The sequence below is a fragment of the Narcine bancroftii genome, chromosome 9 (genome assembly GCF_036971445.1).
Source record: "Narcine bancroftii isolate sNarBan1 chromosome 9, sNarBan1.hap1, whole genome shotgun sequence".
NCBI lineage: Eukaryota > Metazoa > Chordata > Chondrichthyes > Torpediniformes > Narcinidae > Narcine > Narcine bancroftii.
This window is the reverse complement of record NC_091477.1, coordinates 82,418,193-82,444,347: the sequence shown is the minus strand read 5'-3', so window position 1 is coordinate 82,444,347 and position 26,155 is coordinate 82,418,193. Positions and strand designations below refer to the sequence as shown.

The 26,155-nt window shown below is 39.7% G+C and overlaps 1 protein-coding gene and 1 non-coding gene across 4 annotated transcripts in view; both read left to right on the top strand.

Annotated features, from left to right (window-relative positions):
• efhd1 (EF-hand domain family, member D1) overlaps window positions 1-26,155 on the top strand; it is a 67,146-nt gene that overhangs the window by 17,560 nt on the left and 23,431 nt on the right. Inside the window, exon 1 of one of the 3 annotated variants that reach the window (XM_069896645.1) lies at window positions 22,576-22,718. The exons of the other annotated variants lie outside the window; for them this stretch is intronic. Coding sequence (XP_069752746.1) covers window positions 22,714-22,718 — 5 coding nt within the window. The 5' untranslated portion in view covers window positions 22,576-22,713. Of the gene's footprint in view, window positions 1-22,575; window positions 22,719-26,155 lie in introns of those variants that run through there. 3 annotated transcript variants of the gene reach the window in all.
• LOC138743759 (U6 spliceosomal RNA) lies at window positions 11,546-11,648 on the top strand. Its single transcript, XR_011345058.1, has one exon. It is a non-coding gene; the product is annotated as a U6 spliceosomal RNA (small nuclear RNA).

Genomic DNA, 26,155 nt, shown 5'->3' with positions numbered 1-26,155 from the left:
ACACTCCAATATATAGTATATGGCCATAAATTCTACACTCAAGCTTGCTTGCTATTTTAGATATTGGGGATTTGTAACCTACACATTGCAGGTTAGCAACTGAGTGCAATTTCCTGAAGATTGCTGGTATTGTATTACATTAATGGAATGATTTTTTTTCTCTTCGCAGCCAGGCTGCATCTTCATTAATTATGTTCAAAGTAATTTGCCATTAAAGTGCACTGTTACACAGCTTTCCATTGTTTTAGTTATAGCTGTGGAATGTTTAAATGTGTGGGATATTAAAATCTCTGTTTCAAGGATGTAACAGCAGTCAGCCCATTTATCCTGAGGGATATTGCCTGACTCATCCTTTGCCAGACCTGTAATAGTTGAGTGAGAGAGGCTTGATTAGTCATGAGCAGAAGCTCTATCGAAGTGTTTATTGCTTTAAAAATCTAAATGTCCAGCCACCAAAGAGATAAAAATCCTAATTCTTGATTTATATTAAGAGTAAGCAGATTTATTCTCCAGGAAGTTGTTGAGCTTTGATAGTCAAAGTTTCTTCTAGTTCTGGGTTGCCGAACTAAATGTCCTAAAGGCTTTTATTACATTAATTATTTATATTCAACTCAGAGTAACTGGGCAGCAGTGTGGGGCAGCTGGTAGATGCACTGCCTCAGAGTGCCAGAGACTTGGGTTCAACCCTGACCTTGTGCTGTCTGTGTGGAATTTGCACTTTTTCCTGTGACAGTGAGGGTTTCCCCAGGTTGCTACAAAACCTAGATTGGGAGATCAATTGGCTGCTGTAAATTGCTCCTTGGTAAGGGTGGGTGGTAGAACGTTGGCAGAGCTGATGGGAATGAGAATTAAAATTGGATTTGCATAAAGTATTCTTGATGGTCAGCATGAACTCAGAGGGTTATAGGGCCTGTTTTTGTATTGTTAGCAGTTTTAGATTTAGAGAGTCCTACATCTTCCCAGTGGAGTCCTTGCTAGCTTTGGGACTCCTACTGCCTGTGTTCTGGGAATTTTATGCTTGCAATTGGCTGCTGGCTCCACACAAGTCTATAATTTGGAGCCGGAGCTTCCTTGAATTCCATAAGACATTAGAGCAGAAATGGGCTATTTAGTCCATTGAATCTGCCCTGCCATTCAATCATCAGCTGATCCATATTCTAACTCAGCCCCGTTGCATGGTCTCTGTGGGAGAGAATCTGGTTATGGTTGGGTAAACCATTTTTATACTGTGTCCACTTGAATCATTTCAAGTTTGCTTTAATTTTGAAACATTTTCAATTAGTTTATCTAATTTTCAAAAATAATTCAAAATATTTTTGAATGTTGGCAGCATTCAGAAGCATTGTGGAGGGTTGACAGTTTTTACAGGCAAATGAGCTGGGGACATGATAGAGGCTTGTGGTGTTACGTGACATTGCTGCTTGCCTTCAGCACCCTGGAGGACTGCAAGAAGAGTCGTGCAGATCTAAGCTGTGAGCTGCGAGAGCCTTGCTCAGCAACATTTGAATCATTGCCTTTGATCCCCAGTAACTAACTGAGATTAAGTAGGTGGTTTGTAATCTTAGTAATGTAGCAGACTTCATGATGAACTTTAGACTGCATATCTCTCTACTTTGTGTCTAATATCACCTGATTCCATCCTCCTGATGAAACATTCATTCATAACTTCTAGTTGTTCATGTGGACAAATTCTAATGTCCTTTATGCCAGACTCATTAATTCTGTGTGTCTGTTTCCCCATTTTGGGTTTACTTCAAGAAAAGTTATTGAGATTCCCCCATGTTAGAAAAGATGTTGAATATATTTTAGAGTGATCCTCTATAACTTTAACCTTTAAGAAATATGCAACCTTTATAAAAAATTCAAGCTTGGCAAAATTCTTCACTATTTTGAGAACTTTAATTCTGACATTCCTCTTAATACAGTTGTTCACTTGTACATTTTAAGATAATGATTACAAAATTTCACAAGTCACACATGACTGAGTGGGAGTTTGAAAGTACAAGCATTTCCTATTCTTTAATCAGACTGTGGTGGCATATTTAAAAGTTTATCGCCATCTGTACATATTTTCTCTTTTGGCTTGGCTTCGCGGACGAAGATTTATGGAGGGGGTAAAAAGTCCACGTCAGCTGCAGGCTCGTTTGTGGCTGACAAGTCCGATGCGGGACAGGCAGACACGATTGCAGCGGTTGCAGGGGAAAATTGGTTGGTTGGGGTTGGGTGTTGGGTTTTTCCTCCTTTGCCTTTTGTCAGTGAGGTAGGCTCTGCGGTCTTCTTCTGTACATATACCATCAGTTGAAACAGCACATCTCTGGACCATAGTGCACCCACAGAGACAGGACCACCTACGTACAAATGACACGTATACAGAGTGATCCAAAGTAAATGTACATAAAAATAATTTGCAGGTTTCAGGAAAATGAGGACAGAGAGAAGTCTATCCTTGTTCTGGCTGGGAGGAGAGAGGGCAAGATCAGAATTGTGGGAAATGGAACAACAGATATGATTGAGAGCCCTGTAAACATTTGGTGGAGGGAAAAACACAGTTGAGGATAAAGCAACTTCAAACAATCATCTAGAAAATACCATTATCTGCACAATTGCAAGAGTCATAAAGCTATAAAATATTACAATACAGAAACAGCCTCTTTGGCCCACCAAGTCCATGCTGAACTATTATTCTGCCTCGTCCCTGTACCTCCATACCCCTCCTATCTAAGTACCTATCCAAATTTTTCTTGAATGCATCTACCACTTCTGCTGCAGCTCGTTCCACACTCACAACCTTCTGAGTGAAGAAGTTCCCCTAAATGTTCCCTTTAACCCATGTCATCTTTGACCCTTTATGTATGTCATCTAGTTCTAGTCTCACAAAGACATTGGGAGGCAGGGTAGGAAGTGGCATAGATAGGATGGATATTGGGAGTTGTACTTGAATGGACATTGGTTGTCACCTGCAGTAAAACATGAAAGTCTGTAGATACTGTGATTGAAAGAAAAACCATGCTGGAGAAACTCAGCAGGTCAAACAGTGTACTTAATATAGCAAAGATGATAGACAAGCAACGTTTTGGGCTTGAGCCCTTCATCATGGTTGCTATCTGTTCCGAGAGATGGAGCCAGATAAAAGTTGGAGTTGGGTCCTATGAAAGCTAGAGCAGGTTGAAAATTGACACCAAAAGTAAGAAACCTTTCAGTCCTGTATTAAGGCTGGAAGAAGCAGGAGTACAATCGGCAATGTACCAGTCAAAGAAGTAGGGCAGAGGGCACGAGTTGTATTTGGCAAGGAATGTTCCACCGATTCCATCAATAGATAAGCATCACATATAGGTTCCCATAGCTATAACTATTCAAATGTGTTCAATGCTAAGTGAAGAGTGAAATGAGGGAGGTGATTGCTTTTGTTCTGCTAGAGGAAGCATGGAATATTTTGGCAGTTGCAACCATTGGAGTTTGTGCCTGTTTGGAATAGCTAATCCACCATTATGCTTGCACATAAACTATATTGTGGGGAATGTTGCTGCCTGTGAAATGTTAAATCTGCTCATTCACACACTATGCAGTTAAACTCTAAATATTTGAGTCAGAGACTTGGATGTTGCTCTTCCCTATCAACCTAACTAGCATGTAAATGATCTTGAATTCTGTGGCATTCCAGTCTAGTGGTGGTGTGGAATTAAAAATGTTCCATACATGACTTTGACATTAGAATTTGCCATTCAGTTTGTGTGCCCTCCTCTTTCCTCAGAAAAATTGTAATCTGTGCCTTCACTGTGTACTTAGCCAGCATGTGCACAGTTATCAAACAAGTTGGCATGCTTTCCACTATCCATTTATATATTGTAGCTGCCTTGTCCTTTTGGCTATTCAGCACAATGACCTATGTCCCTGTAATTGACCTGGGGAACAAATTTGTGCGTGGTATTTTGTTTGCCATTTGGAGTCCCTTTTCTATTGTCCAAATTGCAAGAAGTAAAACCAGGAGACGACCATCTCTGGAATGAATCACTATAGTGAGCAAACTGTTCTTATTGCTCTCACCACCTGGCCAAAATCAGCTCTGCTCAGTTTCTCATCCATTATTTCACTCTGGTTGATTTGGTTCCAGAACAGCTGCCATTATTGATTTTTTTTAAAACTGATCTTTCATTTTTTGGCCAGTGAGATAGTAAACCAATTTTTAATGATGCAGTATTTCTGCCACAGATATTAACAGATTTGGGGTGTGATCTAGCTTCATTACTTTAAATCAACTACCGAATGGTGATGGAAAATATAATTCCGGAGCAAGAAAGTCGATGGGATTTTTAAGATTCCCGGCAAGCTGGCAGGATTTGCTGTAACGAAGATTTAGAATGTTCACAAATACAAAATCCACTCCTATTTGGTATTTTTATTGGTTCTATCTTTAATTCTGTGAGTCTCTTTAACATCCTGTTTTCAATGATGTATTGCAGTTCTTAATGTTCCATGATGTTGGCCAAAAATAATTCCTTGACCAGAACTGAAGAATAAGGCAAAAAATAGTTGAATCAAAAATCTGAAATGGAGGACTATATCAGGATAGTCTAGCCCTCTGTGTGAATGAAATGCCTATAAAGAGCAGCTAACAAACAACATTTAACTGACAAGATTTGTGGCAAAACGTCATCAACTACAAGTCCCACTGAAGGTTGAGGCCTCACACACTAAATGTATTTTAACAGGAAGGTTTAAGGTCTGCTCTAATCCAAACTAAGCTGCTTCCAGGGGGGGCAAAATGTTGCTTCATCTGCATTGTAGGTAAGATGTCATGAGCAATGCTATCAAGGCTTCAGTATCCCATCTGTAACCTGTTAGCTAAAGTGTATCTGCTCTAATTTCCAATGACTCCAAGAGGTAAATCTTGTACAAGGAAGACCTTGGTTGACTGTTCTGTTTGTGAGCCCACTTCTACTTCCTGCTTATTATGTTTTTGCTTTGAAACCCCTGAAGTAGAGGTGCTGATGTATTTCTTAACAATGCCATTAGTGACTCCCAAAACACACTCCACTTCCACCTCTGATTTCACCCCCCCCCCCCAACTATTATAGTTACCAGATTTGCAAAATAGAAATATAGGACACCCTGTTCAAATTTAAATTCAAATTATTTCTAATTTGCATATAACAGATTTATTAAAAAAAAATTACTACTTGGGGGGGGAACTTGTATACGAAAAATATTGGTAACATGGTCATCTGGATTAAATTTAATCAGGTTAACATTTCGCAGGCGAGACTCTGTTATCATAATTAAAATATAAGTATTTTATATTTCACTATGACTTGGCTCTCTTGAACAGGTCCTTGTTTTGCAGAACTTATAAAATTCCTTAATTTGTTGAAGCACAGAATGCAATCTTTCATGGCAAAGCTTGCTTTTCCATGGCAAAGCTTGCTTTTCCATGGCAAAGCTTGCTTTTCCATGGCAAAGCTTGCTTTTCCATGGCAAAGCTTGCTTTTCCATGGCAAAGCTTGCTTTTCCATGGCAAAGCTTGCTTTTCCATGGCAAAGCTTGCTTTTCCATTCTTCAGGATTATGTTGCATCTCCTGATCAATTGAGTTTTTTAAATGTTGTCCACTGACAAAAAAAACATTGTTGTCAATTGTTATTCCCTTTTTAAGAGAACATCTGATGATTCCACTTGTACCATGCTGCAAGAGAACTTTTACATGGATGTTACTAAATATCGAATTCTTCAAGAGATGAAATCCATTTCACAAGATAGTCATGGCAAGTGCCATAATAATTATCCTCTAAGTTGGAATTTCTTTTTCTGTTCAAAAGTAATGTTGTCACTTTTAAGACCAGCCTTGACACTTGAAGGGATAAACTTTTCATTAATCTTTTACGTAGTCAATGAGTTCCTTTAATTAATGAGGTACAGTACTTCAATAACACTGTTTGCTCTTTTCGATTTGCATAATCGTATTGCTAAAGAGATATTAAAAAATGTGAACAAGAAATAAATACGCTTTGATCAAAAAGTCGACAAGAATTTTTGGGACCTTTCAGAATTAAAGTATGATTTCAGTGCTTCAATTAGACTGAGGATTCTCTCAACGCACTTGTTAAAGAGACTCAACAGGTTTTAAAATGTGAGAGAACTGAAGAATACTGAATGCCAATAAAATCACAAAAATCCTTTAATCAAAATAAACACAAACACTGGAGAAACTCAACCAGTGCCTTTATGTAGGAAAAATTGTTAGGATGAGTACAAGTTCTGCCAGGTGGTGGTGGAAGGTAACAGCTCATGGTTTGAGGTCCAGGAAAAAATGAAGTGCTTTAGGGCCTTCTGTTTGGGGAATATTTGTGTTACATGATGTGAAAAGAAAAAAAAGGCTTTTACTTAAATTTGCTGTGTCTTCCCTTTTTTAGGGACTATAGCACCCCCATTGAGAATGGCTGCTCTAGAAGGATTAAGGGTGATCTAGTAATGTTGAAATAGGGGCTTTATTTCAACACTAGTAAGATGGAAATGTGATTTGGAGACTAGAAGACCCCTGAAAATTAGTTGACTTTCAAATGGCCAATTTGGGAAAAATCCACAAAAAAGGAGTAAATAGGGCAACTGTGAACCATGAGCCACATGTGGCTCTTCGACAGGTAGTCCCCAACTTATGACCGTAATTGGGAACACCAGGTTGGTCGTAACTCTGACCCAACGGTGCATGTCTTAAGGTGGTTTTAAATCAATTTTTAAAAAAGACTTTCAACAAATCAACCATTAATAAAGATTGTCAACATATGTACAGTACCTTTAATAAAGATAGTCAATGTATGAACTTGTAGTAAATAATAATGTCAATGGACTCGGGTGTCGGGCTGCCGTGGGGATCTTGGGCTGCAGCTGGGAGTGGGGACCACAGTATACAGTACTTTTAATACAAAGTATGTACTTGTACAATAATTTTAAAGATTAAAAAAAAAATTCAGTCATATTTGTGGGTGGATGTAACTCATGTAGGTGAGAAGCCGAGGACTACCTGTATAATATATGGCTTGTGGAAATATGTTGTCAGGAATTGTATGAGCCAGTGCTCAGAATAGTAGTTTTAGTGGGCATGGCTTATGATTGAAAATATATTTGATAAGTATACTGCTTCTACACGTGTAATAAGTCGATCCCATTTAAAAGTCAATCCCCTCCTATTTTTGTCCCTGGCCACTCACCCATCTGAGCTCCCAACACCTCGAATGACGCAGGTAGTCAAAAGTAGTATGCATGTAATAGATGACCCCCCTAAATATTACCATAAATTGGTCCACAAAATTCTGCTATTTACAAAAGTATGTGCACTTTCTGATTATTGAAACTAATACAAGTTAGCAATTGTAAATGCATTCATGAATAAATATCATTATGTACATGTATTTTTACTATTTATAACCTTTTTGTAATAAAATGTGCATGTAAGAGGTAAAACATGTATGTAATATTTCATGTTTTGTGGCTCTTCAACGTTTGAAGTTTATACCATGTGCTCCTGCATTAAGCAAGTTAATTTAAACAGGTTGGGTTCAGTGGAAAACTTGTTATACCACCATCATTTTAAAAACAAAAATGAAGTGTGTTTGGGTGTTAATAGAAGTAGTATCTAGTAGCCCAAAAAGCCTGCTAATCCAGCACTCAAAGTCCAAAGGGTAGCAGATTATTGGAGTTTAGTGGTTCCAATACTTTGGCTGATACAATTTTGTAAATGATGTAATTATTTCCACATCAGGTTTAAAAAGGCTTTATAAATCTATATACCTATTTCATGATTAAGTGAAAATTAACCAACTCCAGCTTAATAAAATTAAGTACAGTATTTTTAAAAGTCAATAGTCACATTTTACAATTGACTTTTGATATTTCAAAATATGGTTTTGATTTTTTAAACAAAATATGAATTCTAATTTTGAATGCGTTAGAAAGTACTAAGCAAATTTGGCATCAAACATTGTGTACTTTACTGTATGTTGCAGCTGTCTGGAGATTTTCCTGCTTTAAAGGGAGAAGAGAACAAATTGAGTAACCACCCAAATTTGTTTTCCTTGCATCTTAGCAGCTGCCTGGGGACGTTGGATGGCACAAGTGGTGTTGCGGAGTGCAAAAGGAGGTGGGGGAGTGAAAACTAGCTTCTGAAGTTGCCAATTTTAAACTTCATGTCATGTTACACTAAAACCATTGTTTAATTCCATGTGATAAAGCTGAATAATGTATTCAAATGCATTTTGATTAAAAGTTCATTCACTGAACTTACTTCCCCACTTTGAATGAAGGAAATGCATAGTGTTAGCATATAATGATACTGCTTTCCACAAAACCAGCAATGCTTGTTTAAAAAGCTGTTGAATAGAAGTTGGAGAAAAAAATCCCTTTGCACCTGTTTGTTTAGTCATTTGTGGCTCATTGTAAAATATGTCCAAAATCACATACTGTTTGCATATATTTCATGATTAAAATCCTGCCCATTTGGAAATTAGTCAAGACGATTTCTGGCATGAGCACTCCATTACCAAAGCATTTTCCTATTGTATTCATTTGCAATGATGTCATGCACAATTCGTTTAATATACCCAATGACTGAAGTAGGAGAAAAAATGAAATTTACAAGTTTTTCAAGCATGGTTCAACAAGGAGTATCTCATACTGACAGTGATTTAAAGGGGCATTGCTGGAACACCAAAACAGTCCCTGTGACAGCTTGAGATGTTTAATTGACACGGTGTTGGATTGTACTCGCACCCCCCCCACCTCATCTTACATCACCTCCCCTCGCCCTCGTGTCAGTGCTAAAATTAACATTCATTGCGCTCACTAAAAATCAAAGCTGAAGACGTATACCATGGATATAACTAATGATTAAAGCTTATTCACTAAATGCTTTAACAAGCTTCTTAAAGGTTGAGCACCTGGAGTACAGAGTACTCTTGAGTACAGACCATTCTTGTACCCACTTGATAGGATATTCTCTTGCTATTCTGCCCATAAGGCAAGTTGCCAGTCTCCCTTAACTGTTTCAGTGCTATCTACCAGGTAAATGTATCTCATTAAAACTCCTTGAGAAAGCTGTAAATGTGGAAACATAAGGACAGAGGGCTTTATTCTGCACAGAAGTTTAATAAATCATTAGGTGTTCATAACCTGACCCTGTCATGATAACTTGCTATTCATCTATTTTATTGTAATTTATTTTAGATGTAAAGCATGGTAACTGGCCCTGTCAGCCCCTGAGCCCATGCACCCATTTGAGCTACTATCCCTGAGCATTTTTGAAGGGTGGGAGGAAACTGAAGCAACCATAGGAAACTTATGCAGTCTCTTAACAGATGGCACTGGATTCTAACCCCGATTGCTGGAGCTGCAACAGCATTGCGCTAACCGTGTTGTCCATGTGGTATTAGCTGACTTGAAGTTTAATGTAAGAGTTGAGAAATGCCTGAAGTGGCCTTGGCAGACCAGTTGCTGCTTCAGCTGTGTGTACTGTGGTATTAGAGAGAAACTTCTTAAGAAGAAAAATGTTGAATTAAAAAAAAAACCTGTTGGAAATCGGAAATAAAAATGACATGCATATCGGGCAGAATTTGTGCAAAGAGAAACAGTTAATATTTAGTTTTGAAGATCCTTAATTTCTGACACTCTTTGAGGATAAAGTCAACTCTGTTTCTAAGGAAATTGTGAGCCTAGTTCTGCTGGCCCAGGGTTTTAAGTCATTTGACTTCTTGGAGGTAGTGCTGGGCAATGTCCAACAACCGTTCTGAACCTGGATAGAAGGTTAGTGCAAAGCAATGAAATAAAACTCTGAAGGATAGGGGTGTGCAAAGTAAAATACAGTATCAGAGTCCTTGCATCCAATTTAAAAAAAAAAAAATCTATGCAAACGGGAATATCAGGAAAAGGGTGGAAATATTTTTGGTTTCCTGTGGGTAGCTGCCATACAAAATTTCAATAGAATACTGCTAAAACCTAACAATGAATGTTTTTGGGTTGAATTCTTTTTCTTATTTAAAAAAAAACTTAGAAATTGTAACATTGTCCTTTCTAACACTGACTATTGAAGAACATCTGTCTTTATGCGCTCACCGAAAGAGAATGGGTGCATCAAATAATGACCAACCTTATGATTCATGTGAATTCTACAGCCTTGACTGAAAAACCGAGGTTATAAACTTCTTACTTGTAGACTGTGGCATGGAATGCATACAAAAAAGATCATGACTTAAATAAATGGCCAAATAATCTGAGTGCCACATTTAATACAACTTAACAGGATATTTTCAATCTTTCAGAATCAGAATTTATTGTCATGAGCAAGTCAGGAAATTTGTTGTTTGCAGCAGCGTCCATATTCATATTCATATCCACCTTATACCAATAAATAAAAAGTGCACGAAAAGTAAGGCAGTGTCTTTGGTTCATTGGTTTTTCAGGAATCTGACGGAAGCTGTCCTTGTGCTGCTGAGTGCTTGTTTTTAGGTTCCTGATGGTAGCAGAGTGAATAGGGCAATGCCTGGGTGGTGGGGGTTCTTGAGGATGGAGGCTGCTTTTTTTTTTAAAGACACCGCCTCTTGTAGATATCCTCGATGGAGTGAATTATGTGATGTCGCAGGCCACGTTAGCAACCCTCAAGTGTTGATTCTTTTCCTGAGTTTTGCACCTACATCTCAGATAGAAATGCAACCAGCCAGAATGCTCTCCACTGTTCACCTGTCGAAGTTTACGAGAGTCTTCGGTGACCTACTGAATCTCCTCTGACACTTCACAAAGTATTGCCCTGGCGAGCCACCTTTGTGATCGCATTAACATGGGAGCTCCAGGGCAGATCCTCGGAGATGTTGACACCCAAGAATTTGAAGTTCTTGGCCCTCTCCACTACTGAGTTCTTGATGTTCATCTGATTTCCTCCTGAAGCCCACAATAATCTCCTTGGTTTTGCTAAAGTTGAGCGCAAGGTAGTTGCATGACACCACTCAAATAACTGATCTATCTCCCTCCTAAATGCTTCCTCAGTGCCATTTGTGATTCTGCTGACAACTAAATTCAATTAAATTTGTCATTGGCAAATTTGTAAATAGCATTGGAATTGTGCCTGGCCACACAGTCATGGGTGTATAATGAGTAAAGCAGTGGGCTAAGCATGCATCCTTGAGGTGTGCCTGTGTTGGTAATCCATGAGGAGGAGACATTGTTTCCAATGCGTACTGACTAGTCTTTTGATGAGAAAATCAAGGTTCCAGTTGCAGAGGTCGAGAGTTTGGAGCTTCTTGACTGAGGGAATAATGATGAAGGCTGAGCTGTATTTGATGAAGAGCAGCTGTATGTATGAGTTGCTGTTTTCGAGGTGATCCAGATCTGAGTGGAGAGCCAGCGATAAAGACTTGCAATTAAATTCACAACCACCATGGATGAACAAATGAAAATACCTTGTATGTTGGCATAAAAGACAATATTTGAATTTTTAAAAATTGTCACCCCAAAACCAGGGTTTGTCATGTATATCAAGTTTAAAATCTGAACTTAATGGTGAAGTCTGTGCTCAATTCAGCAATGCATATACTAAAATTGCAACAATTGAGAAGATTAGCATGGACCCTGCACAAGGCTAACACAAATTCATGAGGTGTTCTATATTTAAAAAAAAATAACAGTGAAGTTTCAGCGTTCCCTCGTGGGGACTATCTGCTGTCGCACTGCACAGGCTTTAAATGGCCTGTAAAAGAAGCCGATGGTAATTTAAACTTTTACTGGGAAATATGCTTCTAAAATATTGTGACAGCATCACTCCCCTGGTGAGTGCTAAGAGCCAGACTTGGGATAGTCTTAAACAGTAAGTGTAATTTCAATTAAATTGAGAGCATAAATGTAACCTACATTTTGAATGTAAATTCTGGGGGGATTGTCTTATACACTGACGTACTGTATACAGTATTATCGTTTTGTAAATGTCCATGAACTACTCTTTGCAGACGATGCCGCTTTAGTTGCCCATTCAGAGCCAGCTCTTCAGCGCTTGACGTCCTGTTTTGCGGAAACTGCCAAAATGTTTGGCCTGGAAGTCAGCCTGAAGAAAACTGAGGTCCTCCATCAGCCAGCTCCCCACCATGACTACCAGCCCCCTCCTCATCTCCATCGTGCACACAAAACTCAAAACGGTCAACCAGTTTACCTATCTCGGCTGCACCATTCCATCGGATGCAAGGATCGACAACGAGATAGACAACAGACTCGCCAAGGCAAATAGCGCCTTTGGAAGACTACACAAGAGTCTGGAAAAACAACCAACTGAAAAACTTTACAAAGATTAGCGTATACAGAGCCGTTGTCATACCCACATTCCTGTTTGGCTCCGAATCATGGGTCCTCTACCGGCATCACCTATGGCTCCTCGAACGCTTCCACCAGCGTTGCCTCCGCTCCATCCTCAACATTCATTGGAACGACTTCATCTCCAACATCGAAGTACTCGAGATGGCAGAGGCCGACAGCATCGAATCCACGCTGCTGAAGATCCAACTGCGCTGGGTAGGCCACGTCTCCAGAATGGAGGACGATCGCCTTCCCAAGATTGTGTTATATGGCGAGCTCTCCACTGGCCACCGAGACAGAGGTGCACCAAAGAAGAGGTACAAGGACTGCCTAAAGAAATCTCTTGGTGCCTGCCACATTGACCACCGCCAGTGGGCTGATATCACCTCAAAGCGTGCATCTTGGCGCCTCACAGTTCGGCGGGCAGCAACCTCCTTTGAAGAAGACCGCAGAGCCCACCTCACTGACAAAAGACAAAGGAGAAAAAACCCAACACCCAACCCCAACCAACCAATTTTTCCTTGCAACTGCTGCAACCGTGTCTGCCTGTCCTGCATCGGTCTGGTCAGCCACAAACGAGCCTGCAGCTGACGTGGTCATTACCCCTCCATAAATCTTCATCCGCGAAGCCAAGCCAAAGAGAGAGAGAGAAAAAGAGAAATACCCACCAACTTTTTAAAACCAATTTTGCAGCTTTGTTAAATATGAATAAGATGAAGGTCTTTTCAGATTAGAATCTATTCCCTACACCTGTCTTTACTCACTTCGATGTCTGATTTTCTGAATACCTTAATTTAGTAGATTAATATTAATGTCCATGAAAGTTGAACTTTGCTGAGATGAGTTTTTTTCTTCTTCTCTTGACGTCTAAATCACCTTGTTTTAGAAGATGCACATTTCGTCACTGAGATGCAAAAGAAAACAGAAAAAATCTGAAAAATTGCATTGGTTACCTCAGATCTGATTCAAAATTGTTTCTGCCTGTAGAGTGCATCGAAAAAATCCAAAGACTTGTCGATCCAAACCAAGGCTTTTATTAACTAAATGACTGGAGCGTATTACACGTAAGTTGACCAGTTCCGAATGACCTGGTCTGGCTAGGAGCAATCCTTGAAGACCTGCCAGTAGGCGTGGTTATGCTCTCAGCTAATCAGTCATTCTACACTACAATCTGTACATATACACATTGGTGATGGAATCTGTACTATCACACTGTCTGAACTTGATCATGAAACAGTGGTCTTGCAGGAATACACTTCTCTATTTTTTTGAGCTCAAAATATCTGGAATTTGTTTATAGATTGACACATCATCCTGGAATGTGCAGCTGTATATAATAATTTTTTGCTGCAGTCGTCTTTGTCCATGATCAGAATGCAGTTTTAGCAAATTGTGCTTGGCTTTGACCTCTCTCTTGGCCAAGGACTATTTTCAGTGGTGCAATGTTGGGACTTGGCTCTATTTTGTAGTTCAATCGAGTTAGCAATTTAGTGAAGATTAAAAAGATGGATGTTTAATGTTTTGTATAACAACAAAATTTATTATTTATTATTATTCATGCATTTTGGTGATGCACATTTTGGGAAAAAAAATTGGGAAAAAAATTCATTGTGCAAAACCTGCTTCAATATTTCCTAATCTGGGTAACATCTGCAAAGAGGGCTTCATTTGTGCCAAGCATTTGCAGTGAACTGGGAATTTTTAGACTGACCATTGACCCAAGTCCCAGCTCATTCGTCTTTTGGAGAGTTGTACTACTGCAAATTGCTTAATGTCAACTGTAGAACTCCGTTCTTGTTTGACACTGTCTTAATTAAGCTCAAAATACTTGAGTAAACCTGAGGAATGTGATATTGTCTGGAAATGCTTGATCATAACATAAGAAAAAGGATCAAGGTCATCAAGAGCATCTTCCTCCATTCTGTTAATATCTAGAGGTTTGCTATGTTCAATGAAATCTCCTTCTGTTTTCTCAACTCCCAGAAAATACTTTTTTTTTTAAAGCCAAAAATAGGCTTTATTCACAATGATTATTTACTTTGGGAAAACAGAAGTCTTTTCCCACCCTTGGTTTTGGTTCCATGCAATTCCTTCACTATATATTGTTACATTTATTTCTATTTACACTAATACCTCTACTGTGGTATCTTGATGTTAGTTCCCCACCCCCTTCTGTTGTTTGAGTGTTTTCCCCTCTGTTTCAACACCTCCATGCAGGTAACAGAATATCTCTAGACTGTGGCCCTTCCCTACAACATTATTGCATTAGCTGTGGCATGGCCCAGTGTCTCCCTCATCACGTTATTCCCTCAGCCTGGAATATGCCAGATAGCAGCATTCCTGCACCATCTCTGAGTGCTGAAAGACCAATTGACTTCGGGGAGTCCTTCACTGAGTTGATGGTCTTCCAGCATTTCAGACTCTGTTCCAGGAACAGCCCATAAATAAGAGTCCTCCGATGCCGATTTAAAACCATGACTAGGACCCTTGCATCTTTCTCCACATACTCTTAGTGAATGTGCATCCTGCAAAGAGGTGGGCGACTGATTCCACTCTGCTGTTATCTTGGGACAATGTGTGTTGAGGGTGATATTCTGTTCTGACTGGGAGTGCTCTTCTCACTGCCAGTCACATCAAATACTGGTGCTTGCTTGTGAGCACTGTTCATGAGGTGTTCTACCAGATGACCTGGATGGTCTTCTCTGGGAACTACCCCACCATGTCTATAGAGTCCTTGTCCCTCTTCCTGATAGCCTTGTGGTTACAGGTGTTGATCTGGAAGAAAAAAAACATTTCCACAAAAGATGGGTGGTATGGCAAAGCCCAGCTGACTGGAGCATTGTGTGGTAATGGGGCCAGCTCCATTCCTGGGATAGGTAAAAGTTCAGCATATGGAGGCACTTGGTGCCTTCTTACTTTGGTCTATGCACAGCTTGATGAAGCTACACATGAAGGTGGTCATCAGAATAAGTGCTATGTTGGGTACTTATCCCCAGCGTCTGGTGTCTTGTACCTGGTGACACTTCGGACCTTTTCCATCTTGGATTCCCATGTGAACTGGAGGACTGCTCTAAACTGCCAGGGCAGGTGTGTGGGGAATGGACCACATTTTTGGTCAGTACAGCAATACTGAGAGCACCTTGCTCCTAATGGCCAAGTTCTTCCCTGTTATTGAGAGGGAGCACCATGCTCACAGTCCTGATTTCTGTGGACCTTTGCAATCCACTCTGACCAATTTTTTTTTTTTTTTTTTTGCATGTCTCTGCCTCTCCAGATGAGATCCCAACACCTAACTGTGAAAGGGATTGTGGATTGGTCAGACCAGTTACCAAAGAGCATTGCCCTTCTTTTCTTTCAGTTTATCCTTGTTCCTGATGCAGACTCAAAATGGCTGCAGCCACTGATCAATGTGCGGACAATTCGTATGTCCAAACAGAAGATGGGGAAATTGTCCATGTACAGGGAAGCCTTAACCTGAGTGCCTCTACTGCTTGGCAATGTCAATCCTCTTGTGCCCTTATCCTTCCTGATGGATTCATCAAAGGGCTCTGAGGTACTCAAATATTGACTGGAGAGAGTGAACAACCTTGCCTGATTTCAGACTTTAAATTTAATTTTAAATTAAAAAAAAGTTAGACATGCAGCACCATAACAGGCCACTTCAGCCCACGAGTCCATTCTGCCTAATTAACCTACACTCCTGGAATGTTTCAAACAGTTAGAGGAAACCAGAGTCCCTGGGGAAAACCCACAGGCATGGGGAGAATGTACAAACTCCTTTACAGACGGTGCAGGGTTTAAACCCCAGTCTCAATTGCTGGCACTGTAAAGACATGCTCTAACTGCTACACCAACCGTTTCACACTTGATGGAGAAGTTATCGGTTTTCCCCTATTGATCTGGACTGTGCTATGGATGTCCAGGTAGAAGTGTTTAATCCAATTTCAGATTTCCTCCCCAAAGGCCATTTTTGGAGAGTATGTCCACCATGTGTGTGTGATATCTGTTCAAAAGCCTTCCCCTGCTCTCAGCTGACCAGTGTTCACCCTCCTGTCCTGCACATTGACAATGGTATCTCTGAGCAGTGTGAGGATGTCAGAGATTTTCCTGCCTGGAACTATGCAGATTTGGACTGGGTGAATCACCTGCCCCAAGGGAGACTTGACTCTATTGGTGATAGCTTTGGACAAGATTTTGCAATCAATGTTTAAAAATGACATGGGTTTCTAAATCCTGATCTTCTCCCCCTTCTGTTTGAAGATGAGGGAGATGATGCCCTTATGGAGTCTGACATGCTGCCTGCCAGGACCATAGTATTGTATATATTCAGAAGATCTTGGCTCACCCAGTCCCACAATGTACAACATGGGCAGTAAGCCAATGCTTTCAGAAGTTTTACTCATCCAAAAGGAATGGATCAAGTCGGTCAGCTTTCCCCGTGTAACTGGTTGGTCCAGACTATCGCACTAGGTGTCGTCTAAGGCTTCCATAATGAGAGACATGAAGTTTTAGGATGTCATTTTGTCTGTAGCCTTAATGTCAAAGTTCAGCATAGAAGTATGCTTGTCTGAGGAGGTGACTGAGGCATCATCTTCCATAAGGCTATGGATTATAGAGCTCCCTCTGTGAATCCTTTGGAAGAAAAGCTTGCCAGTTTTTCATCTCTTAGAATTGCTTTCTCACATTCTCTTGACTGCAGAGGAGTTGTTGCTGTAGGCCAGTCTTCAGTTGGCTCATTTCTCTATGCCTTTAACTTGCCCTCTGAACATCCTTGAGGATAAAGAACCTCTCATGTTCTCCTTGGTTGATTCTCACCAGTTCATTGGGGAGTCAAAGAAAGATTTTTGTTGTTTTCCAACTAGTGTACTGTTCTTTTAAGTTCCTCTTCATTCTCTGGGGGGAGGGGGTCACCAACTTCATATTCAGTTTCCATGTTCGCCTGCCCACCCTCTGGTCCTCTTGTAGGTGACAGTGAGAAGAACACTAGCATGGTGTCAGTGGTTCTGACTGTGATAGCCTTCAACATGAAAGTGAAGTCTGTCCAAGACCAGATTGAGCAGTCTGATCTCAATTAGTTAGGCTGCTGCTGTGCTCAATTTCTCACATGGCACGCTCCAGAACTGGTCCAGTAAATTATTATAGAGCCTTAAGCAAATATCTTCATTTGTTTGGGGAAGGACTCTAGAACTATTTGTTTTGGTACAGACTTGCCAAGAACTGTGACATTGCAATAAGACATTATTACTCCTGTTCTCATTGTCTTGTAAGAAAGGCTGTTTTACAATTTGCCTTCCTAATTGCTTGTTATTTCTACATGATGATTTATCTCTAATGTAGAAGTCATCCAGATTTATTTGAACATCAACATTTTACACTTTGTCAATATTTTAAAATAAACTTTTTTAGCATTGTGCACTGAAGAAGATGACCATCTGTTTTCTCATTTGTTCCATTCACCCTGTTCTCGCATGTTCACTTAGCCTATGATCTGCGCCAGATTGTGAATAGCTGGGGCCTACACCAAATCCTGTGGTCTGTCTATAATCATGTTCTGCCAACCTGAGAGATCGATTTATTCTCAGTCCGTTGATATTTCTCTATCCTTGCTCTAACCTTGACCAGTCTCTTGTATGACAACTTGTTTCAATAATGCACAACATCCAATGGTTTTCCCTTGTTTATTCAACAAGTGTCATTGGACATAGAATATAACAGTACAGTACTGGCCCTTCAACCCAACATTTTTGCCCTGCTAAATAAACCTACCTAACAAACTAAACCTTCACTATCTCACATTCATTACCCTCTATTTTTCTTGCATCCATATGCTTATCCAAGAGTCTCTTAAATTCCCCAGTTGTTCCAGCCTTCACCTCTGGCAAAGCATCTCAGGCACCCACTACTGGTTTTTTAAAATGCCCCTCATGTGACCTTAAAACTTTCCTTCCCTTACCTTATAGAGATGTCCTCTGATGTTTGATACTCTCACGGGGGGGGGGGGGGGGGGGGGGCAACGAGAGAGAAAGTGCTGCTGCCCATCCTATTTATGCCTGTCATAATCTTGTTAACCTCTTAAGACCCCTCCCTTTCTCCTTCACTCCAAGGAGAAAAGTGCTAGCTCTGTTAACCTTGCTTCATCAGACATGTTCTCCAATCCAGGCAACCTCCTGGTAAATCTACTCTGCCCTTCTCCATAGCTTTCACATCCTTTCTATAATTATGTGTGCTGCAACTGAACACAATCTTCCAAGTCTGGTCTAACCAGAATTTTTACAGAGCTCCAACGTTACTGGTCGACTCTTGATGAATGGCCAGCAGACCATAAGCCTTCTTAACTACCCTATTGATCTGTACGACAACCTTGAGAGATCTATGGATTTGGACATCAAGGTCCCTCCACTTCCATCTTGTAAAAATCCTGCCAAAATACATTATCTCACACTCCTATGAATTGAACTCCATCTGCCATCTCTGCTTCCTGTATATATTCTGCGGTAACCTATGACAACCTTCAATACAATCCACAGCACCTCTAACCTTTGTGTCATCTGCAAATTACTGACCTATCCCTTGACTTCTTCATCCAGGTCATTTATTTAAAAAAAAAGGGTCCCAGAACAGATCCCTGCAGAACTCCACTAGTCAGTGGCCTCCATGTACTATTACCCTTTGGTTTCTGCAGGCAAGTCCATTTTGACTCTATACCCAAGATTCCATGCCTCATGACTTTCATAATTCTACCATGGATCACCTTGTTAAATGCCTTGCTACAATCTATATATACATCTAGTAGCCTGTCTTCGTCAATTTATTTTGTTACTTGCTCAGGCAATGTATCCTTCACAAAGCCATACAGACCATCCCAGAGAAATCTATACTTTTCTAAATGTTCCTAAACCCTGTCCCTAAGAATCCTCTCTAATAGTTTGCCCACCATTGAAATAAGACTCAGTGGTCTATAATTCCCAGGAATCTCCCTTTTACCTTTGTAAAACCAGGGGACCACATTTTCCATTCTCTAATCCTCTGGTACCTCCCTTCTGGTCAATAAGAACGCAAAAATCATTGCCAACATCATGGCAATCTCTTCCCTCCCTTCCTGTAGTAATCTGATGTGTATCTCGTCTACTCTTGGGGACTAGTAAATCCCAGTTTTCTTTTTCAAAGATCCAGCACTTCCACTTTAACATTAAAAAAAAAGTAAATATTTTTTATAAATCAATGCTGACTTTACTCAGAAGCAGAAGTTCTGAGAAGTTTCTTTTTAACACTTTTTTGGACAAACATTTTATTTTCAATTGATGTTGGGCTATCAGATCAGTTATTTTTCAGTCCTTGAAGATAATGACCAGAACATTCATTGTCTCTATAGCTACCTCTTTCAAAATTCTGGAGTGTCAATCAATGGATTCTTGGAACTTGTTGGCTTTCAGTCTTGTTGCTGTCAATGAGCAGCTGCAATCATCAAGGATCCACACCACCCCAGACATGCTCTATTCTCCTACCTGCCATCATGAAAGAGGTATAGATGCCACAAGACTTGTACTGCCAGGTTCGGGAACAGTTGCTACCCCTCCACCATCAGACTTCTGAACATAAAACTCGATCAGAAAATAGTTTTTAAAAAAAAAACAACAAAAATACATGCTTTGCACATTATTATTGAATATTTATTTTCTGTATTGTACAGTTTGTTTGCACTGCCTTGTTTACTTTTTGTATTTGTATCTGGAGTACACTTTTTTTTTAACACAACAGATAAGTAGAAAGTCTGCCTGGCTGGCAGGAAAAAGAATCTTGGGATTGTATGTGATGTCATGTCTGTACTCTGACAATAAATCTGAACTTTGAGCTACTTTTACAAATACCAATTTGCTTCTGCTCCTTATCTTCACTAGACTCTCGTTATTTTTGGCAGATTTAATTTTGTCTTCAGTAAAGATACAAGTTTTTAATCGCTTGTTTCCAAGGGACCAACATTTTTCCTTTTTTTTATGTGCCGATAGAAGCTTGCATGTTTGCTATGAGATTCCATTCATTTCTATATCTTCCCATTATTGCTTCTGTGCTCATTTGCAGAGTTTAAAATGCTACCAATCCACTCCATTTGGTGTCATCAAGACACCTGGATGTGCTACATTTGGTACCCTCTTCCAAATCGGTAACTGGCATTGTGAACAGTTGTGGGCCCTATACCAATTGCTGCAGCATCCCACTAACCACTGATTGCGAACCAGAGAAACACCCATTTATCCCAACTCATTGCCTTCTAATAGGTAACCAATGCTCTACATTCACCCCAACTCTGTGCACCTGAAATTATGCAGGTCATTTAGCTGGAAATCTAAGTATGTCACAAAAACCGGTTTCCCTTTATCCACTGGACTCGTGTTTATGGGATGAATCTAGCACAGAGATCAATCCAATCTTGAACCATCCATTCAGACAAATATCTTAAATTACCGGTACTTTTGGAAATACAAAATGAGGGCTTGGAAACTTAAGCAGTGTAATGTATTAGTTGCTCAGCATGCAGATCTTAATTTGAGCAATGAATGTAGATGAAAGCCATGGCAATGGCTGATTTCTGCAGATACTGCTTGACAAACTAAGGACTGTATTTCCAAAATCTTCTGTTTTAATTCCATCTGTTGCTGTTCTTTACCCATTGGTCCAGACGATCCATGTGGGTGTTCATTTACTCAGTTTTTGTTTGGGTGGGGGGGGGGTGGTGGAAGCTGTCCTAAAGTGTTAGACCCCTTGACGAGAACAGGAGGGTCTCCAGATCCACAGCGTTACTGGGTTCTTTTCATTGATTTCAGTTTCCTCCACCCTCCACAATCCTGTCCAGATCCCCCATTAATACCAGGTTCATGATAAAATCTGATAAACAGTATGTTGTTAATAATATAAATGAGCTTTTAATTTAATGCACAAAATAAAATACAGCTGCAGTTCTCAATTTTTAATCTCTCATTATTCATAGAAAGGAGGGTGTTCATCTATCAAAAAGAGTTGTACTATAAAATAAATCAAGATATTGGTGGAGGATCTCTCATCACCTAAAATATCATTGATTAATCCTCTTTTGATTTTTTTTCCAAGAGATAATCAGTTCATAAATATATGGTACTGTAAAGGGATTGTTAATGTAGAAGATTGTTACGAAAGAAGTCAATTAATGTCATTTGAGCAACTGAGAAACAAATATGCTATACCACATCATACCCTTTTTTGTTACATTCAGTTAAGAGCATATTTGAGAGAGAAATTGGGGCCAACAATGTTTGTCTAGGTGTACTGAGGTAGAACTTCTTATGAGGAGTAGGACTGTTTAGTTAAAAAAAATTATGTTCATTATTATAAGCAGGAACTCCTAAATTAGGATTATATAGATCTAGGCAGAGATAGGAAATAGATTTTAATATTACATTAGACCGACAAAATTTATGTAGGGATTGTATGACTCTTACTATCAATGTACAATTTTTTTACATCAATTATATCTTACACCACAGAAGTTGAATAGACTGATCTGATTTCAATGTTTTAGGTGTGGTGGAGATGTAGGATCTTTTTGGGTGACTATAACTTTTTGGAACAAGTTACAGGAATTTTTTTTTCTGATAAATCCCATTTTATATATTTACATTTACTTAGAAATTGGATACATCTTTAACTGCCAAGGTTGCATGTTGAAATTCAAACTTGTATTTCTTTGGGGGAGAAAAAAAAATCACTTATAATTTAGGAAATAAATACTGTTTTTACAAATCTGGCACCCGCACACTCAAATAATGGGATTAAATTTGTAGTGATATCCTTTTTATCCCTTGAGACCTGCAGTATTCTCCTCTGTATGTTTGTTAGAAATAATGAATTGTACTGCACGACATCTCTCTTTGCATCCAAAGTCTTTTTTTTTTACTTTCTCTTCTTGCCTTTTTATACCTATAATTTTTAAAACTTTTTTTCAATTTGTATATTTTTTTGGGGAAGGGAGGTTGGTTGGGAAGGAGCGGTTTTGGGGGGAAAACCATGTATGCAATCAATTTGTTTTTTTTTTAAATCTGTACTATTAAAAAGTTGTACAAATTGATGGTTTTTAAAAAATTATAGGTATAAAAAGACTGGGGCAATTGATGCTACTGTCACAACCATTGTTACCACTGTAAACCTACAATAAAGCTCATTTATTACCCAGCTTTTCATCATCCACATCACCCCCTGGAAAGCTGAATTGAGAGTCTGGAATGATCCTACTCTTTGAGGATACCTAAACGTGTACCTGCTATGGAGGAGAGGCACAATAATCTATAAGGCCCTCTTCATTCTGAGCCCACAGAGACGTTTATTTTGCCGGGCCTTGAAAAGCCTCTTAGCTGCTGACTATAATGAGGTAACAGGAGGTTCAAGTTTTTTCATGTACATAAAATACACAAAAATTGCTTTCCTTTGTTTACCATGTAAAGACACAAAGAAGCAGCATGGTTCATGTAGTGGTTTGCTTGACACTATTACAATGCCAGCAACCCACATTCAAATCTGGCACTGTCTGGAGAAATTCCTCTACGTGACCTCCAATTTCCTCCCACCCTTCAAAAATATATGGGATTATTAGGTTAATTGGGTGGCACAGGTTCCTTGGCTGGAACAGCCTTCTACTATACTATATCATTAAAATAAAATTAATTAGTCCAGCACCACTCTCAATAGGAAAGAGAAGCTAAAGAGAGTCCATTTAGAACTCTCTAATGTCTGTGGATTCCACCACCTCAGGTGTCATTGCCTATCAAGCTCGTAAGGCTTCTCATCAATTCTAAAGGTGAACCTGAGCTTGAGGCATCCAAGTCGCCCTCCTTGGTCCCTGGTTCTGAACCCCAGAAGTGATTGGGAAGCTGTCAGTATCTGAGGCCCTTTGGGAGCCATGCTCACTGCTGGTGCCCTCACAGATCCCAGTCCTGCTACCTGTTTCACATAAGCTGGTCACCAGCAACCTGGGAGTGAGGGCTTCAGCTGGAATCTGGTCTGCTGCTGTGGTATCTACCCCAAAGGGTTTACTCCCAGGAATTAGGGGATATGGGGAGAAGGCAGGTAGGTGGAGTTAGGTCATAAATTAGATCACCCATGATCGTATTGAATGGCGGAGCAGGCTCGATGGGCCATTTTTGGCCTACTCCTGTTCCTACTTCCTATGTTCCTATGCTCCTATGTTCTCCTCCATGATGGTGGTGGGGTCAGGAGTTTGTTCTCCTGCTCCGGAGCCTTGCACCAATCTGTTGCCTTCTCAGAACTCTCACCCTTTGGAGCACTGAGCTGCCCAATGTATGTGCTGCAATCTTGGTTGCCATGCTCCATGGATCTTCGATGTAAAAACCACTGCTTTCACTGTTCTACAGGCAGTTTAAATATGCACTGGTTAAAGTGGCAGGGCAGTTGGACCCTACAAAGGAGTACCGAAAGACTGCAACCCACTCTCCCTGGGCCTGCATCAGTGGTAGTGCTGTCATTAACCCAAATTAAACATTGGGCAATAAAATGCCACAATAGTGAAATGGCTCTCTGCATATGTGTCCATTATTTTTTTTGAAGGAACAAAGTTTTGGCAAATTATATAAAATTATGGTTGAACCCTCTGGACAAAATCTCATTGATAGTACAATTAACTCTAGGAAATTATTCACTGAGATGTTCACAAGGCATTTGCAGTTTTATAAATTTGCATAATTTTAATGGCAATTGAACTTTATATTTTACTACCCTAAACTGGAGTTTATTTAAGAATGTCTTCTATGGAGCAAAAAAATTATTTTATCATTGCCACTTTTTCAATATCCAACCAATGTGTTTGGATCTTGGTGTTCCTCCTTTGATATTCTGATTGTAGTTTTTTTAAAACATAGAATCTACATCTCATGTGGAAAACATAGATTCCTGCCCAAAGCTTTTTAAAATGACTTTCCTTTACAGTTGATTTATTTGAAAAACCTCAGCACCAGTTTATACACACTATTATGCATGATAAATTTGATAGCCTTTATTACAGTCTATAGGTAAAACGCATTGACCAGAAGAGCAACATTATTGTACTCTATCAGGAACTCCCATCAGCAGAACTGGTGTGAATCATTATGCACTTGTGCAGTTGTAAAGAAACCAGAGTACAAAGCAATGTCTGTTTTTTTTTGGCCTCTTAACCATTCATTGAAAGGCATGAATTTTGTCATATTGGGGTAGGTGTGGAATGTGATAATTGAGGACTTGGATGGATGAAACAACCCATTTTTATTTGCATTCGCTACTACGTTCTGCTGACGGCAGATAAGGCAGCTGTATTGTTCCAACTGAATTCCGTTTAGATTACAACTAAAAAGCTGATGATCATATGTGTGAATTGGGGGGGGGGGGGGGGGGCAGAAATGCTGAGTCCAGTTGTGCATATTAGTTTAGATGCAAGTTTATTTTTGTGGAGGAGCCAGTTGCTTCCCTGCCTGGGCCCCTCTGTTACAACACATGAAAGAATCTATTTATAAATGTCAGGGCTGAAGTGAAAACCTCGTACATGAATGAAGAAGTTTTCTGTGTAATATTTTAAATCCTTCCCTTGGTATGTGAATAAATCTTTACTTTGTGTCTGCTTGGATGAACTAGTTAACCCCTCAGCATTCTTGCCTTTTCTACATGGATGTGTATTGCCAGTTAGTTCATTTGTAGCCTCCAAGATCTGGTAGAGCAATCTGATTATTACCAACAGATCTCAGAATTCCACAAATCAATTTTACTCAATAAATTGGCCTGATTTGAGGAATAAAATTTACAAATACACTACATTTAAAAGCATAGTTTATTAAACATTTGCTTGATTTCCCTCATCACATACAGTACAACTATTTTGAGAAATTTAAACATGGTTAAGGGTAAAGGGGCAAAACTTTAGGTGAAATATTAAAGGATGCTTTTTCACTCAGAGAGTGGTGGCAGAATGGAATGATCTTCCAAAAGAGATAGTTGCGGCAGGGTCCCTTCTGTCATTTAAGAGAAGGTTGGTTGTGTACGTGGATATGAGGGGTTGGAGGGTTATGGGCGGAGAGCAGGAGGGGGAAGCTAGTGGAGTTGTTCAAGTGAACCGGTGTGGACTTGAAAGGCAGACATGGCCTGTTTCCATGCCGTAAACAGTTATATGGTTATAGTTATATGGATTTTCTTTTAGATTCAGTCGTTTACCTAATTTCTTGAATACAATGAGGGTGTTCCCTTGAGGCAAAGGTGAATTTGCAGATTTTTTTTATGTGGATTTTTTTGTTCAATACATGTATATTAGTTACACAGAATCAAGAAGAATATATTCAAACTGCAGTACTCCATCTTAGATCAGTACATCTGTATCCCTTAAAGTAGCCATTCTCAACGGGGGCTTTGCGCTACCCCCCCCCCATCCCCTGGGGAAACAGCACATTTAAAGGAGGGGGGCCATGGACTGAAAGCATTTTTGTTTTGTTTTTATGTGGTTGATATAAGTACAGAAGAAGCCAACCGAACTTGACTGCTTCACAAGGAAGGGGGTCCATAAACTTTGAACAGAGCCCTAAAAAAAGGTTGAGAATGCTACTTGAAAGTGATGGTTGTCACTTTGACCAGGGTCTGCATGTGTAATCTCTTGCAGTGTGTATTGCTTGCAAATGTTTAGGAATGATGCTGACATAGATTGAAATTAGTGTGATTATTTATTTTTAATTGGCTGCATGTCCAGGATTTTAAATACAGATTCTGGCCCAGTGCCTCTGTAGTTGTCATCAGATTAGTTTGCATTTTGAACAAGGAATATTCAAGTTATGT